A 15,369-nucleotide genomic window follows, 5' to 3' on the forward strand; every position below is an offset into this window, starting at 1 on the left:
GGGTCCATTACGAATCTGTGAGATACAGAGAAGGCAAAGTGCTTTTGCAGAATGAAACTGTGTTACAGCGACCTGTGGAAGCCTTGGCCAGGCACTCGTCCCATGTTGCTAGGTCTCTCTTTTGATGTGGAAGTGTCGACCAAATACTTGACCACTTGTCCCACTGTCGCAGGAAATTGCTCATCATCCGTCCCGTCTCTCTGATATGTAAATAGCATATGTAAATGTATACATGTAAATATGTAAATGACCCAGGTAAAAGTCAAAACCATATATCGGTCACAAAATTTCCAACTTACCGTCCGGATCAATGTCCGTCTCGTCCAAATTCTTGCCTTTGAATTCATCCAGTCTGACACTCAAGAGCCATTAAAAGGCTGCTGATCTGGGCAAACTGGAGGCGGCAATGCTGCCGGTGCAACCGGATTTCATGCTCAAGAAAGTCCGCCAACTGATGCCAGTTCCATGTCGTATAGGTTGAGGACCTTCCAGAGAGTGGCAACATGCTTTCGAAGCTTCGTGGAAGACAGCGTGTGTGGATGTTTGGCCCCACACTCTTGCGCGTGTGCAATCGGAGCCTCAGAAGTGTGGCAAGGCAGCTAGGCTGGCAAACATATAGACATTTTGGGTAGACCCTCCACATTCTTCATGCTTCTCTGTGAGAAGTTCCATTGCACCTTGCATGGCTGGTGTTAGCCCTCGTTTTCCCTGGATTTCAGTCTGCGTGAAGTGCCGGCAGAGCTTCCTCTCAACCTTGGAAAGTGCTATGGTCACATCTTTGTGGAGATCCAAAGTATTTCTTGAGGAGAAGGTCGTCAGCAACATCTTAGAAACTTCCCCTTCCCTTCTTCAATTGAACAAGATCACCTGTGTCAGGGTGACTTTTGCAAACAATGCCCAGTTAAGTGTAGGCTCGGTGGATAGCCCACTTCGGTAGGCTTCCTGCTTCTCATCGAGATACGAATGAATCTTTTTCACATCTTCCGTGAAAGGTAAGAGCTGAGGCATGTTCCACTTGGACTCCTTAAGAGTTTTAAAGGCAGCCGATGAGATCAACGCCTTCCATCTCGTCTTATAGATCCTCCTGAAGTTGCGTGTGTTTTCAACCTCAGCCGTGCAGCCCTTCATCATGGCTCAGCACTTTACAATGCTATCTTTTTTTGTAAGCCGTGCCCGACCTTCATTGCCAGTGAGGGTGTCCTAAATGGCACTGTCTCCTCGTCATCACCAGCTACCAGCTTCACAGCATCTACTATGTGCAGAAAGTTCGAGGTGATGGTAAAGTCTTCCATCTGCTCCAAAGGGGTAGCTCTGCTGGCATTTAGCAGTAGCCTGCCCATTTCTCTAAGCTTCTGGCGGATGTACTCAACTTATAAACCGACCCGGTTGAAGAGATGCTGCCCCATCTGCATGATGCATCAGTAATTTTTATCTGTGACAGGATAGACCGCCTATGCCACCCTGTCTGTTGTATTGCTGGGGACCGGCTTGCCTTGCCACCGTCCCCTTTCTTTATCCAAAATGTGCCCCTCCAAATGCAGTAGTAGGAGGGGCTTTTGCTGCTGTTACCACTAGACTCCTTTGCCGGCACCTAGAACCGGTTCCTTCTGGGTCACTCTTGCTGCTAGTGCACCCCCTCGCTGGGCAACTGGGCTGGTACCCCTGACCTCTTGCCTTCAGATCAGGGTTGCTGTGGATGGTTCCCTCTGGCCTATCACACCGGCCAGAGCTGCAGTGTAGCGGGTAGAGCATTGGCACTGGATGCTGGGTCCCAACGTTAGAACAGCCGGATAACGGATTAGATTTGGTCTAATCTGTGGTCACAGGAATTACAGCAGATAAGTAGGCGTCAAAGCAGGATCTTGAAGCAGTGGTGTTTTATTAGCCCAAGTAGCCCTTATAAGGACAGTTAAATCCACTAGTTTAAGGTACTAGGGATCTCCAGAAGTACATATGGTATGATGATACATTACATGGTCAGACAGAGGTCCTTTTTTTACAGATTCTGACACAAATCCTGACAGGGTAAACCAGCCCCCTGATCAGATATGGCTCCGCAAAGAGTGATAAATCACATTCAATTATTACCATTAGGATGTAATATATCCTTTAACCATGAAGCTAACACAATTTAAGCTTTAACAAAATTTACATCAATAAAAAGCCACACAGGATAGAAAGGCAGTGGCCCCCTGCTGTGTATACAGACTAAAGCAAATGTTTGTCACTTCACATGAAAAGACTTACTTAGCATTTCCTGCTATCAGCAAAACAGACTTCCTCTAACAAATGGATATTGCAACAGAATTCAGTACATTTCTAACACACAAATATAACACGGTATCAAAATCTGTACAATGGCAATGCTTTAAATTAGTGCACCGCGTTAATAATTTATATATTTATACAGTAAGTTATTTATAAGTGATCTAGCCACAGACTGTGAGTAAGATTTCATTTGGGATCATGTCACTCAAGATCTTTTCAAAAACCGCCATTGATGTCAGGTGGAACTGGCTGAGCAAAGGCACATAGAGACTGGACTCTAGGACTGTTTTTGCCAGGCTTTGAATTGTTGCCCCTTGGGTTTAGCTTATATCTGATTGCGTGTCGCCAAAGGTATTTTCTTGCAAACAAGCCTTGGCAGGCTGCACAGGGCATGAACCCTTTGGCATCCATCTCCGTGGAAGCTTGCATGGGACCAGAATGCCGCGTCCTATCCTTATCGCCTCAGCGATGTGTGCAAAGTTTTCTCTATTGTGAAGATGTGCCAATCGCATGCACATTGCTTTTGAGTGCTTGGGGAATTTTATGGCCTAGGCTACTTCAGTCTCATTGCGGCGAACATGCTTCATATGCAGGGCTATTTTTGAGAGGGGCTTCTCACAGTACAGGTAGAACTGCTTGATAAACACCCTGGAGTCATTACTGTTTTTGGAGAGTGTTTGGATAGAGGTCTCCATAGTGTTGGTGTGTAAACAGGTAAATGTTCATGTGACTGTTAGGAACCCCTCCAGCCGGCACAACACAACCCGGAATCTACTCTGCCAGTCAGGTGTTCACTGGAGCCCCTGATGGTGGGGACAGACTGGGCCGCAGACTGACAGAGGGTCGTGAAGTGCGTACCAGCTGGGGAGAACCCAGGCAAGAGGAGTCAGGTCCACGCAGAGGTCAAGGGCCGGCAGCAGACAACAGTATCGATAAACAAGCTGAGGTCAGGGGTCACAGGCAAATAGCAGAACGGGTAAACAGGCCAAAGATCAGGGTCACAGGAAACACGAGCAAGGTCCAAATCAAAGCCAAGGGTCATACACGGGGAGTCAAATAGAGATATCAGGATACAGGACAGGAACTAGCAGGTTAGCAGACTGGAACACAGGAGCTATAACCGGCAATGAGGCAGCAGACCTCATTGCCTTAAATACCAGTGGCCACCAATCAGAGCCTAGCTCTGAATTAGACACAGCCCCCAGCATAATTAATAGGCTGCATTAATTAGCCCACAGGCTAGAACATGGTGAGCGCTGCGCCCGGCTTCCTCTCATTGCCGGGACGCAGCGCTGAAGCGTCTTCTCGTTGCCCCGGCAACGGCCGGGTCAGGACCGGAAATGACGTCCCGGTCGCCATAGCGACGGCCGGGACGCAGGTGAGTGAGTCGCGGCGGCTGGGCACCGCCGCGGCTCGTAACAGTACCCCCCCCTTGAGGAGGGGTCGAGGGACCCCGACATCCAGGTTTTCTTGGGAACCTCCTGAAGAATTCCTTCAATTGTTTAGGGGCATGGAGTTGTCTTCGCGGAACCCAAGATCGCTCTTCTAACCCGCGGTTCCTCCACTGCACCAGGAAGTGCACCTGTCCTTGCACTTTTTTGGAATCTAAAATCCTTTGAACCACATATCTTAGGGGCTTACTCGAACTTCCCCCAGGCACTGTTGAGGATTGGCTAGGATACAATACCGGCTTCAACAATGAACAATGAAATGTGTTCGGAATTTTTAGTGAACTAGAAATCTTCAATCTAAAAGCTACCGGATTGATCTGTTTGGTAATCATGAACGGCCCAATAAATTTAGGCCCTAGTTTTTTACAAGGCTGTCTGAGCCTAAGATTTCTAGTTGATAGCCATACTTTCTGGCCCACTTTGAATGGGCAGGTGGTACGGTGGCGATCCGAAAAATTTTTGGCCGACAATGAGGATTTTTTCAAGGAGGACTGAACTTTCCCCCGAATTACTTTCAGATCAGCAGCTGTGGAATGAATCTCCGGAATACCAGCAGATTTGAGAGAGTACAGAGAATTAGACCTGGGATGGAAACCGAAGTTACAGTAGAACGGGGAAGTTTGAGTAGATGAGTGAGATGAGTTATTATAGGCAAACTCTGCCCAAGGCAGCAAAGATGACCAGTTGTCATGGAATTCTGAGGAATAACATGGGAGGAACTGTTCAAGTGCTTGGTTAACCCTTTCAGTTTGCCCGTTAGACTGAGGGTGGTATGCAGATGACAGACTGATCCGGATTCCGAGGAGGGTGCAGAAGGATTTCCTGGTTAATGGGATGAAATGTGCCATTTTACTGAAACGGTCCACCACAACCCAAATAGTATTATGTCCTGCAGAAGGTGGCAAATCAACAATAAAATCCATGGACAAATGTGTCCAAGGTTTTGCAGGAATGGGTAATGGAAGCAATTGACCCACCGGGCGAGTCCTGGGGACTTTGTTCCTGGCACAAATTTCACACGAGAGGACATGACTCTTGACGTCAGCGGACAAGGATGGCCACCAGACCGTACGGGAAAGGATCTCCAGCGTTTTATAAACTCCAGGGTGTCCAGCAGACCTACTATTATGCGCCTCTGCAAGAACCGCCTTCCTTAGATGGACTGGAACAAAAAGACGTTGTTCCGGAGTAGTATCAGGGGCTAATTTCTGGAATCTCTGAAGTGTGATACTCAGATCTTGGGTTAATCCAACATGGATTATGGAAGGAGGAATAATAGGCTCTGGGTTCGAAACTGGAACGTGGTGTGCCAAGAAACTTCTGGACAGAGCATCTGCCCGGACATTTTTGGAACCCGGTCGATAGGTGATCAGGAAATTGAACCGGGTAAAGAATAACGACCAACGGGCTTGTCTGGGATTTAGACGTTTGGCCGATTGTATATATTGCAAGTTCTTGTGGTCGGTAATGACAGAGATCTGATGTGGAGTACCCTCCAGCCAATGTCGCCACTCCTCGAAGGCCCATTTGATTGCCAACAGTTCCCTATTCCCGACATCATAGTTGGCTTCTGCTGAAGAGAACTGGCGGGAGAAATAGGCACACGGGTGTAGACGATTAGTATGAGGGTCCTTCTGTGATAGTATAGCCCCAGCACCGACGTCAGAGGCGTTGACCTCAAGAACAAATGATTTAGCTGGATCCGGGTGTCTAAGGACCTGAGCGGAGACAAAGGCTTTTTTCAGGCTTTCGAATGAGGCTACTGCTTGAGGCGACCAATTAGTTGGATCCATTCCTTTACGGGTTAGGGCGACAATGGGAGCCACGATGTCCGCAAAACCTGGACTGAACCTTCTATAATAATTGGAGAAGCCCAGAAACCTCTGCACCGCCTTAAGGTTGTTTGGTTGCACCCAATCTAGAATAGCCTGAACCTTAGTTGGATCCATGGAGAATCCCTCAGAAGAGATTATGTAACCTAAAAAGGATACTTTCTGCACCTCGAACTCACACTTTTCTAGTTTGGCGTAAAGGTGGTTCTCTCGCAGTCTTCGTAGAACTTGTTTAACGTGATTCTGATGTACAGACAGAGATCTGGAATAGATGAGGATATCATCTAAATAGACGACCACGAAACTACCAAGAAAGTCCCGAAGAACCTCATTGATTAAGTCCTGGAATACTGCAGGTGCATTGCTAAGACCGAACGGCATAACCAAGTATTCATAATGGCCAGAGTGCGTATTGAATGCCGTCTTCCACTCGTCTCCCTCCTTGATACGGATGAGGTTATACGCTCCACGAAGATCGATTTTTGAGAAGACAGTAGCACCTCTCAGCTGATCAAATAATACGGAGATGAGCGGAAGGGGATAGGTATTCTTGATTGTAATAAGATTCAATCCCCAGTAATCAATACAGGGTCTTAGTCCTCCGTCCTTTTTGGATACAAAGAAGCATCCTGCTCCTACGGGAGATTTAGATGGCCTGATGAAGCCCTTCTCCAGATTTTCTTCAATGTATTCCTGCATGGACTTGGTCTCCGGACCAGAGAGAGAGTACAGGCGACCCTTAGGCAACTTGGAACCAGGAATAAGCTCGATGGCACAGTCAAAGTCACGGTGAGGTGGTAAGGTGTCAGCAGCTTTCTTGGAGAACACATCCCAGAACTCATGATATTGTGAGGGAAGCTGCTCCGGAATAGACTGAATCACCCGCAGGGGCAGTGACAAGCAGGACTGTGTACAGTAAGAGCTCCACTGGACAATTTCTCCTTTTACCCAGTCCATGACAGGGTTATGACGGGAAAGCCATGGGTGGCCCAAGATCAAGGGAACTGATGAACAATCGATAAGAAGGAAGGTTATTGACTCTGAATGGAGAGCTCCGATTTTTAATTGTAGTGGCGAGGTCTCCCAGGAAATCTTGCCACCAGGCAACGGACCTCCATCTAATCCACAGACAGTAATAGCGGACTTGAGTTTTACCATCGGAATTTTAGCAGCGCGGGCGAACCCGATGTCCAGGAAGTTGCCTGCAGCTCCACTATCAACGAAGGCGGACAGGTCCATTGAACGAGCACTAAACATGAGCTGTGCAGGGATCAATACGGCGTTTTTCGGGGAGACAATCTGCAGACCTAGGTGAACTTTCCCCTCGTTCCCTAGGCATGCTCTTTTCCCGGCTTATTCGGGCAGGAACGGGAGAAGTGGCCTTTTGTGCCGCAATAGAGACATAGGCCCTGTGATCTTCTCTTGTCTCTTTCCTCAGGGGAGAGACGATACGCCCCCAATTGCATGGGTTCCTCACCATCCGTGGGAACAGGAATGAAGCCAGATAGAGGTGATGATGTCTCCTTTTCGATTTTCCGCTCTTTAAATCTCCTGTTGATTTTAATGGAGAGGTGCATCAGGTCCTCCAGAGAGGTAGGAGATGGGTACTGCACCAAAGAGTCTTTGACCTGTTCCGACAGGCCAAGACGGAACTGACTCCGCAAGGCAGGATCATTCCATCCACTATCAGGTGACCATCTACGGAATTCAGCGCAGTATTCCTCTGCCGAGCGCCGGCCTTGTTTCAAGGCCCGTAGATGAGTTTTAGCGGAGGCAGTACGGTCCAGGTCGTCATATAGTAGACCTAACGCCTCGAAGAAAGCGTCTACTGACTGCATGGCAGGACTGGTCTGCGGCAAGGAAAACGCCCAGGACTGGGGGTCACCCTGTAGAAGGGAAATGATAATCCCGACTCTTTGATGCTCTGACCCGGAGGAGCGGGGTCTCAATCGGAAATAGAGCTTGCAGCTCTCCCTGAAATTCCGAAACAGGGACCTATTTCCAGAGAAGCGATCCGGCAAGTTCATCTTAGGTTCACAGACGGAACTTGGAGTGGGTTGTGACACTTTTGCGGCTTCTTCTTGAACAGACAGACGCTCAGCCAATCCCTGGATCATCTGATATAAGGACTCAACATGGGCTGCTAGGGCTTGTGCCGGAGACGGTGAGGATCCACTTGCATCCATTCCAACCTCGTCTCCGTGAGTGGGCCGGTTATAATGTTAGGAACCCCTCCAGCCGGCACAACACAACCCGGAATCTACTCTGCCAGTCAGGTGTTCACTGGAGCCCCTGATGGTGGGGACAGACTGGGCCGCAGACTGACAGAGGGTCGTGAAGTGCGTACCAGCTGGGGAGAACCCAGGCAAGAGGAGTCAGGTCCACGCAGAGGTCAAGGGCCGGCAGCAGACAACAGTATCGATAAACAAGCTGAGGTCAGGGGTCACAGGCAAATAGCAGAACGGGTAAACAGGCCAAAGATCAGGGTCACAGGAAACACGAGCAAGGTCCAAATCAAAGCCAAGGGTCATACACGGGGAGTCAAATAGAGATATCAGGATACAGGACAGGAACTAGCAGGTTAGCAGACTGGAACACAGGAGCTATAACCGGCAATGAGGCAGCAGACCTCATTGCCTTAAATACCAGTGGCCACCAATCAGAGCCTAGCTCTGAATTAGACACAGCCCCCAGCATAATTAATAGGCTGCATTAATTAGCCCACAGGCTAGAACATGGTGAGCGCTGCGCCCGGCTTCCTCTCATTGCCGGGACGCAGCGCTGAAGCGTCTTCTCGTTGCCCCGGCAACGGCCGGGTCAGGACCGGAAGTGACGTCCCGGTCGCCATAGCAACGGCCGGGACGCAGGTGAGTGAGTCGCGGCGGCTGGGCAGCGCCGCGGCTCGTAACAGTGACTGGATCACTTATAAATAACTTATGGTATAAATTTATTTAAAGAAAATCGTGCAGGGTGCTTATTTGTATCATTGCAATGTACTGATTTTACTATATCGTTTGACTCTTTGTAGAGGAATGGCATTCATTTCTGAGGTGTTCATTTCTGATGCAATAAGCATTTGTTCAGGAAGTCTTTTGTGTATTTTGGTACAGGAAATGTCTAGTTTGGGGTTTTGTAACTTTTGTTTGGGAATTCTCAAGTTAGCAACAGAGTGGAGGAAATGTGTATTCTGCAACTGTCTGAAGAAAGGCCCCATGTTAATCTCATGTTAATTATACCTTTTGATGTGTGAATGTCCAACACACCTGAAGGCACAGGAAGGTTTAATTAGACTTGCTGTTAGATTTCCTCTGTGGCTACAACAGGAGGCAGGAAATTACAGTAAGCTTTAGTATATCACAGATAAGTGTAAATATTGTTAGCTTTGCATTGCATGTAAATCCATGTTTGGGTAAACATAATGCATCCTGATACTAAAAATAACAGACCTCAGGGGGCTGGCTTACCCTGTGAGGCTATGTCCAAAACTGTATAAAACAGAACTGGTTTGTACTGAATGTATCATTCTTGTACCATCTATACTTTTGGAAAAATCGCTAGTACCACAGACTGGCGTGTGAACTGTCCTTCTTAGGACTACTTAAACATCACTTGCTTTAAAGACCTGCTTGAGAACGTCTTCCATGTTGAAAATCCTGAGACCTACAGATTAGACCCAACTCTAATCCATTCCCGGCTGTATTGAGGTTTGGATCCAGCTTTCCAGCACCACCGCTCTGCCCGCTACCCAGCAGCTCTGGGTAGTGGGCAGCGGGTATTGTATCTATGGCCTGATTCATTAAGGAACTTAGGCAAGAAATTGAGTAAGTTTTCTGGATAAAACCATTTTGCAATACAAAGGGTGCAAATTAGTTTATTATATTGCAAATAAGGAAAATACTGCCTGTTTTTTCATGTAGCACTTAAGAATGAACTTTAAACTTCCGTGTACAAATAAGCTATTAAGTATTTGTGTGCTATATGAATAAACAGCCAGTAGTTTCCTTATGTGCAAAATAATAAACTAATTTGCACCCCTTGCATTGCAAAATGGTAAACTTAGTCAATTTCTTGCCTAAGTTCCTTAATGAATCAGGTCCAATGTCACTAGAATGTCCTCTATATTGTATATCAGTAGAATATTCTCTGTATTGTATTTCTATCGCTAGCATTTTCTCTGTATTGTATCTATGTCACTAGAATGTTCTCTGGATTGTATCTCTATCACTAGAATGTCCTCTGTATTGTATATCAGTAGAATGTTCTCTGTATTGTATATCTATCACTAGAATGTTCTGTGTATTGTATCTCTATAACTAGAATGTTCTCTGTATTGTATCTGTCACTAGAATGTTCTCTGTATTGTATCTGTCACTAGAATGTTCTCTGTATTGTATCTCTATCACTAGAATGTTCTGTGTATTGTATCTCTATCACTAGAATGTTCTCTGTATCTTATATCTGCCAGTAGAATGTTCTCTGTATCATATCTCTGTCGTTAGAATGTTCCCTGTATTGTATCTCTATAACTAGAATGTTCTCTGTATCGTATCTCTGTCACTTGTGTGCTCATTGCATTGTATAGAGGTCACTAAAATGCCCTCATAATTGTATATTGATCATTAAGATTCTCCCTGTACTGTATACTACATTAGATTGCTTTCTATATTGTATCAGTCAATACAATGCTCTTTGTATTGTATACATGTAACTGGAATGCTCTCTGCATTCTTTAGCAGTCACTACAATAGACTCTGTATTGTATATGAGTTGAACAATCTCTGTATTGCGTAGTCTTGGACAATTTCATCTCTGTCCACCAAAGGTCATTATCACAGGTTAATCTTAATTTAACAGATTCCTTCTTGCTAGCCAAGGTTCGTGCTGGCCGGAGGTAGTCATGTTTCTGATTGTCATAATTGCGATTGTAGAAAATACAGCCAGTGGATTCAGAGCCGTAACTTAGAATTCTAGCGCCCTGGGTGAGAAAGACAAATGCCGCCCCCCCCTAGCCCTCAATTTTAAGCAAATTAAACTAAAATATTCCTAAATTGCGCCCCCCTTCAGTGTTGCGCCCTGGGCGGTCGACCCTGTCGCACAACCCTAGTTACGGCCCTGAGTGGATTCTCGTCACTTACAATGGTCACGGTGAGATTTCAGGTTTTAAGGCGGCAATCCAAGACCCGCCACCTTTTGGATTATCTACCGCTGTGTATGACCCAGTCTACTAATGACTACCATCTTGTGTGCCAACCGGGGGTATGTTGTACTACCAGCATTGTGTGCCAGGCCGGCCTGCACCTTATTGCCAACTTGTGTGCCAACACAGCTTCCTCTGACTACTGACTCGTGTAGCGATCATGGTAGCCACTGACCACCCGCTTGTGCCTGACTAGCATTGTCTACCTTCCCAGCTTTTGTCTGATTACCATATATGAACTAGTTTATATTCTGCACACTCGCAAGTTGCTTTCTGTTTGTGACACTAGAATGCTGTCTGCATTGCATCAAAATCCTTATATTCGACGCCCTTATTAGGCAAACCAAGGTTTTTCCATCACCCATTTTTCTATTGTAGCAAATGATGCAGGTGAAAAAGCTGAGTCCACAGTCATTTAAGCCTCTGTGACATCACTGGCCCCGCCCATGTATGAATTAACCAGTCCACTCAGTGCAATTTTGCAAAGCAAGCCTACCAAGCTCGTCAGCCACTCTCTGTCTGCTCAGTGAGAGAAGCACTATCATGGCAAACTGCTGCAAAGGAGAGTATGGTGGACTTGGTGAAGTAGAAACACTCCAGTTATTTCAAGCATATTATTCAACGTAATATTCAGTTATTCACAGCATTTTATTCATATCCTCTTCTCTTGCTGTGCTGCAAAACTAATCATTTGTCCAGAGTTCTGGCCAAGGGCTCATTCTGTATTATGTTTGGCAATGAAGATAACGATATAATGCATTGAAACGGCTTACTCTTTAAAGTGGAATTGCTTATGGAGGCAGCCATTTTGTAAGCTGCACTAAAATTCATGCGGATGCAGCCTATCACGTCACTAGGACCTAACGCCTCATGAATATTAGTCAGGTCTCATAAATACAGTATCAGCCAGGCATTGCCTCTGTCATGATACTAACATACATACATAGCTGCATAATATGGATGCCTCCACTATGTGTAGTTGATAGGTTCACTTTAATTCCGTTGAGCTTACAAGAGGGGCCTCTGTCATCTTATATCTATCAGTCTTTCATGCTGAAGATGCTCGTACAAGAGCAGATCTGACCTCTTGAGCCACGAGTGTGTGGCCAAAACAAGCCATTCTCCCTTGTGGCAAAGGCAGAAGCCTAAGGGCCATCCTCATCCAAAAGTATTTTCTGCAGGAGGCTACTTTACAATCTTTAATAAAGATAGATGGCACATGCTGAAATGCTCCCTCAATGGAACGATGGGTACTTTCGTTCAATAAACCTGTTTAAATAGTATAGCAGCGTCTGTGATTGGAGCTAGTGGTCGATCGACGATCATCACTTAAGTTGAAATGCATAAAAATGAATTGTAACTTATTGTTTCATCAATTTGTTATGAAGTATTAAATGTCAATAACCCATAACATATTTGTGGGGAATAAGGCCTAATGATAGCTGCAGTGTAAATATGGCATATCAAATGAATCCATTGATACATTGAGCTACTAAGGTGTAAAATGAGAAGTTAGAGGGTCTGCTGTGTGTGTACTCAGTGGCCCTGCCCACCTCTATGTTAAAAGATAACAGCATTTTCAGGGGAAGCCGAGCAGCTTCAAAGGCCCCTGGGGTGAGCTACATCCTGAGAGGAGTTTTTTGACACCAAGACAGACTCTAATGAGTCGTTGACAGCTTGTGGCCTTACACAAGGGTGATGGCTTGCTGTATCTTATATAGACAAATATAATTCAGTTTCAAAAAATGCAATTTACAATCAATATAATTAGTGTTCAACCCCATATTCATAAATAGCATGAAGGAGGGCAGCCCCTACGTCAAATAAAGCAGAGAAGGCGAGGAAATCAGTTTTAGCTCAGCAGGTACACTGGACCTATGCTGTTTGGTATCTATAAATTATGTTGCATTTATTCATAATAAAACTAGGTCGGTGTGACACTCCACAGGAAAGTTAGGCCACATACTAGAATTGGGTATTAAATCAGGGAACATGCAAATTGTGATTATAAACAGTGTCACAGACCACAACCCACAGGAGGTGGGGGAAGGTGTAAAGGTGTCTTTAAAAAGCTGAGCCCAGTTACAAGAAATTGTCAGTCTTTTGGGAAATCAATCATCATTGATAACCTGTCCATATTTCAAGCCAATTTCCCTTGGCACAGATTATACCACTTGTATGTAAGTTACACTCTGAACTTTATCCCATTATTTTACCTGTTTTGCTGTGGATGTATGTCATGTCAATTGTTTATTGTTTTTTATTATAACCTGTAAGTCCTTATTGCTCTAAAGGAATTCACTGCCTGTTTAGAAGAGAGAGATTGCTTGGCTGGGCTAACCCTTTAGATACCAGAGTGTGAAGTGTTAACTGTTTAGCTACCAGAGCACAGAGTGTGCGTAATTGGGTATAAGTCATAGGTTTGCTACGGGCCTTATACATAGCTGGTGGCAGTTACGGAAAAATGTGGAAGTGGGTGTCTGTGTTGGGAAAGAAACCAGCGAAATCTGTAGCCCGAGAGAGGAGTGTGAGGTTTAGGCTGGAATCCTGTGTGTTCCCTTACAGTAAGCTTCCAAGTCACAAGTGCGCAGAGGGCGGTTTGTGACTGGTAAAGGCAGTGAGAAGAGATTTCCTGACAAAATAGAGGTGATATATTGTATGACTGTGTGAATATAGGATAAGATATTAAATCAGGGAGAGGCTAGAGGTGGCTATTCCTGACATATACCTTTATTTTTCATTTCTCCAAAGTAGAATTCTGGCCTGTTCCAGGACACACCTTGAACTTCTCTTACTTTCACTTTGTAGTTTGCTTCCGCCTTACTGAGAAGTAAACGCTTGGGAGGACAGTGTACCCCAAGGTTCGTCTTTTATAATGCCAGGTTACGACAATAGCGAACCATTGCAATTATAGTTATCTGTGATTTTGGAATGGTCAGTATTGAAACGTCATATGCTTTCTAATATCATTCTGCAATGAGAATAAAGCGCAATTAGATTTTCTGATTGCTAACAGAGGGTGTATGCACTCGTAGGAAAAGATTATATAGTCATCACTGATAATTCTGAGAGCATAACTGTATTACTTTGAATACTAGGCTCATAAACACTATATGGTGTTGTGATTTTTGTATCTACCATTGTAGGATTATACATACCTATTGCATTCTTAAGAGTTTTGCTTAAATATGATTTGTTAAAATCAATCATCCAAAACCATATACGTTTCAGTGCAGGGTGGACTGGAAAAAAAAAATGAAGGTGCGAGTTTAGTGAAAGCGAAATTGAAGTTGAATGCAGAGTGCAATTAAGTGTTTTGCTACAGAAAGCGGAAAATGAGGAATTGAAATAGAAATGATGGACAGTTTATAAAGTTCCATCTAGGCAATACCATGTTACATGCTTCACTCCACTGCTCATTATAAACGGGTTGCCTGATTATTATTTAAAACGTTGGTACCTATGCATTATATACAACAGCATGTCCAATCTATGTTATATTATTATTTATCCATAAATGCTCTATTGCGCTTAGATCTGGTGACTGAGAAGGTCATAGAGTTAGCCCAAGGTTCCCTTCTTGTCCCCCTGCTCTTCTCCCTTTGCACCTCCTCCCTTGGTGCCCTCATCCGCTCCTTTGGCCTCCAGTACCACCTATATGCTGACCTCTCTGCTTCCCTTAGGTCTCGTGTCTCCTGCTGTCTTTCAGCCATCTCATCTTGGATGTCCCAGCGCTTTCTCAAACTCATTATTTCCAAGATTGAACTAATCAGTTTCCCCCTTCCAGACCCCCACTCTCTATTTCTGTTAATAACACTACACTCCTTTCTGTCTCTCAAGTTCGATGCCTTGGAGTCATCCTTGATTCCTTCCTCTCCTTCAAACCTCACATTCTGTCCCTCTGAAAATCCTGCTACTTCCACCTCCAGGATATATCCAAGATACGCCCCATTCTCACCACGGAAGCCACCAAAAATCTTATTCACTCTTGTAATCTCTCGCCTTGACTACTGTAACCTCCTTCTCCCTGACCTACATGACTCTCACCTTGACCCTCTTAAGTCTATCCTCAATGCTGCTGCCTGCCTCATTATTCTCTCCCGACGCTCTCTCTGCTGTCCCCCTCCACCCCATCGCCTACAGAATTAAATTTGAACTCCTCATCCTCAAAGTTCTCAATAAATCCGCCCCTTTACATCTCCAAGCTCATCTCTACCTACACTCCTCGCCGCCACCTCTGCTCTGTCGATGACCGCTACTTTACCGATCACCTCTTCCCACTACCACCTCCAGGTCTCCACAGCTGTGGAACGTTCTCCCATGCCCTATCAGGTTATCCTCTACTCTCAAAGGCTTCAAGCGTGCCCTTAAGACTCATTCTTTATTCAAGTCTATAAGCCCTCCTTCTAAATTCCTTGTCCCAGCTTTCTTCCCCATATATATATATATGGGGAAGAAGGCATTTCACCTTATTCTTCTGTATATGTCATGTACAGCGCTGCGGACCCTTTGTAGTGCCTTATAAATAAACGATAATAATATTAGTGTCACACTCATGAAACCAATGAGTGAGGACACTTGCTCTCAGGATAACTGCTATATATAATGCAGTGTTTCCTTT

The 15,369-nt window shown here is 45.2% G+C and overlaps 2 protein-coding genes across 2 annotated transcripts in view; both read right to left on the reverse strand.

Annotated features, from left to right (window-relative positions):
* GIGYF1 (GRB10 interacting GYF protein 1) overlaps positions 1–1,340 on the reverse strand; it is a 12,037-nt gene extending 10,697 nt beyond the window's left edge. The window contains 1 exon segment of the mRNA XM_075204941.1: positions 1,179–1,340. Within this exon segment, the coding sequence (XP_075061042.1) occupies positions 1,179–1,340 (162 nt within the window).
* Positions 1–10,642, reverse strand: part of TFR2 (transferrin receptor 2) — a 156,374-nt gene extending 145,732 nt beyond the window's left edge. Inside the window, exon 1 of the mRNA XM_075206181.1 lies at positions 10,639–10,642. The gene's annotated coding sequence lies outside the window, so the exon portion shown is untranslated. The remainder of the gene's footprint in view (positions 1–10,638) is intronic.
* Between the last annotated feature and the right edge of the window lie 4,727 nt (positions 10,643–15,369).

Source organism: Mixophyes fleayi, chromosome 4, assembly GCF_038048845.1.
Source record: "Mixophyes fleayi isolate aMixFle1 chromosome 4, aMixFle1.hap1, whole genome shotgun sequence".
Lineage (NCBI taxonomy): Eukaryota > Metazoa > Chordata > Amphibia > Anura > Limnodynastidae > Mixophyes > Mixophyes fleayi.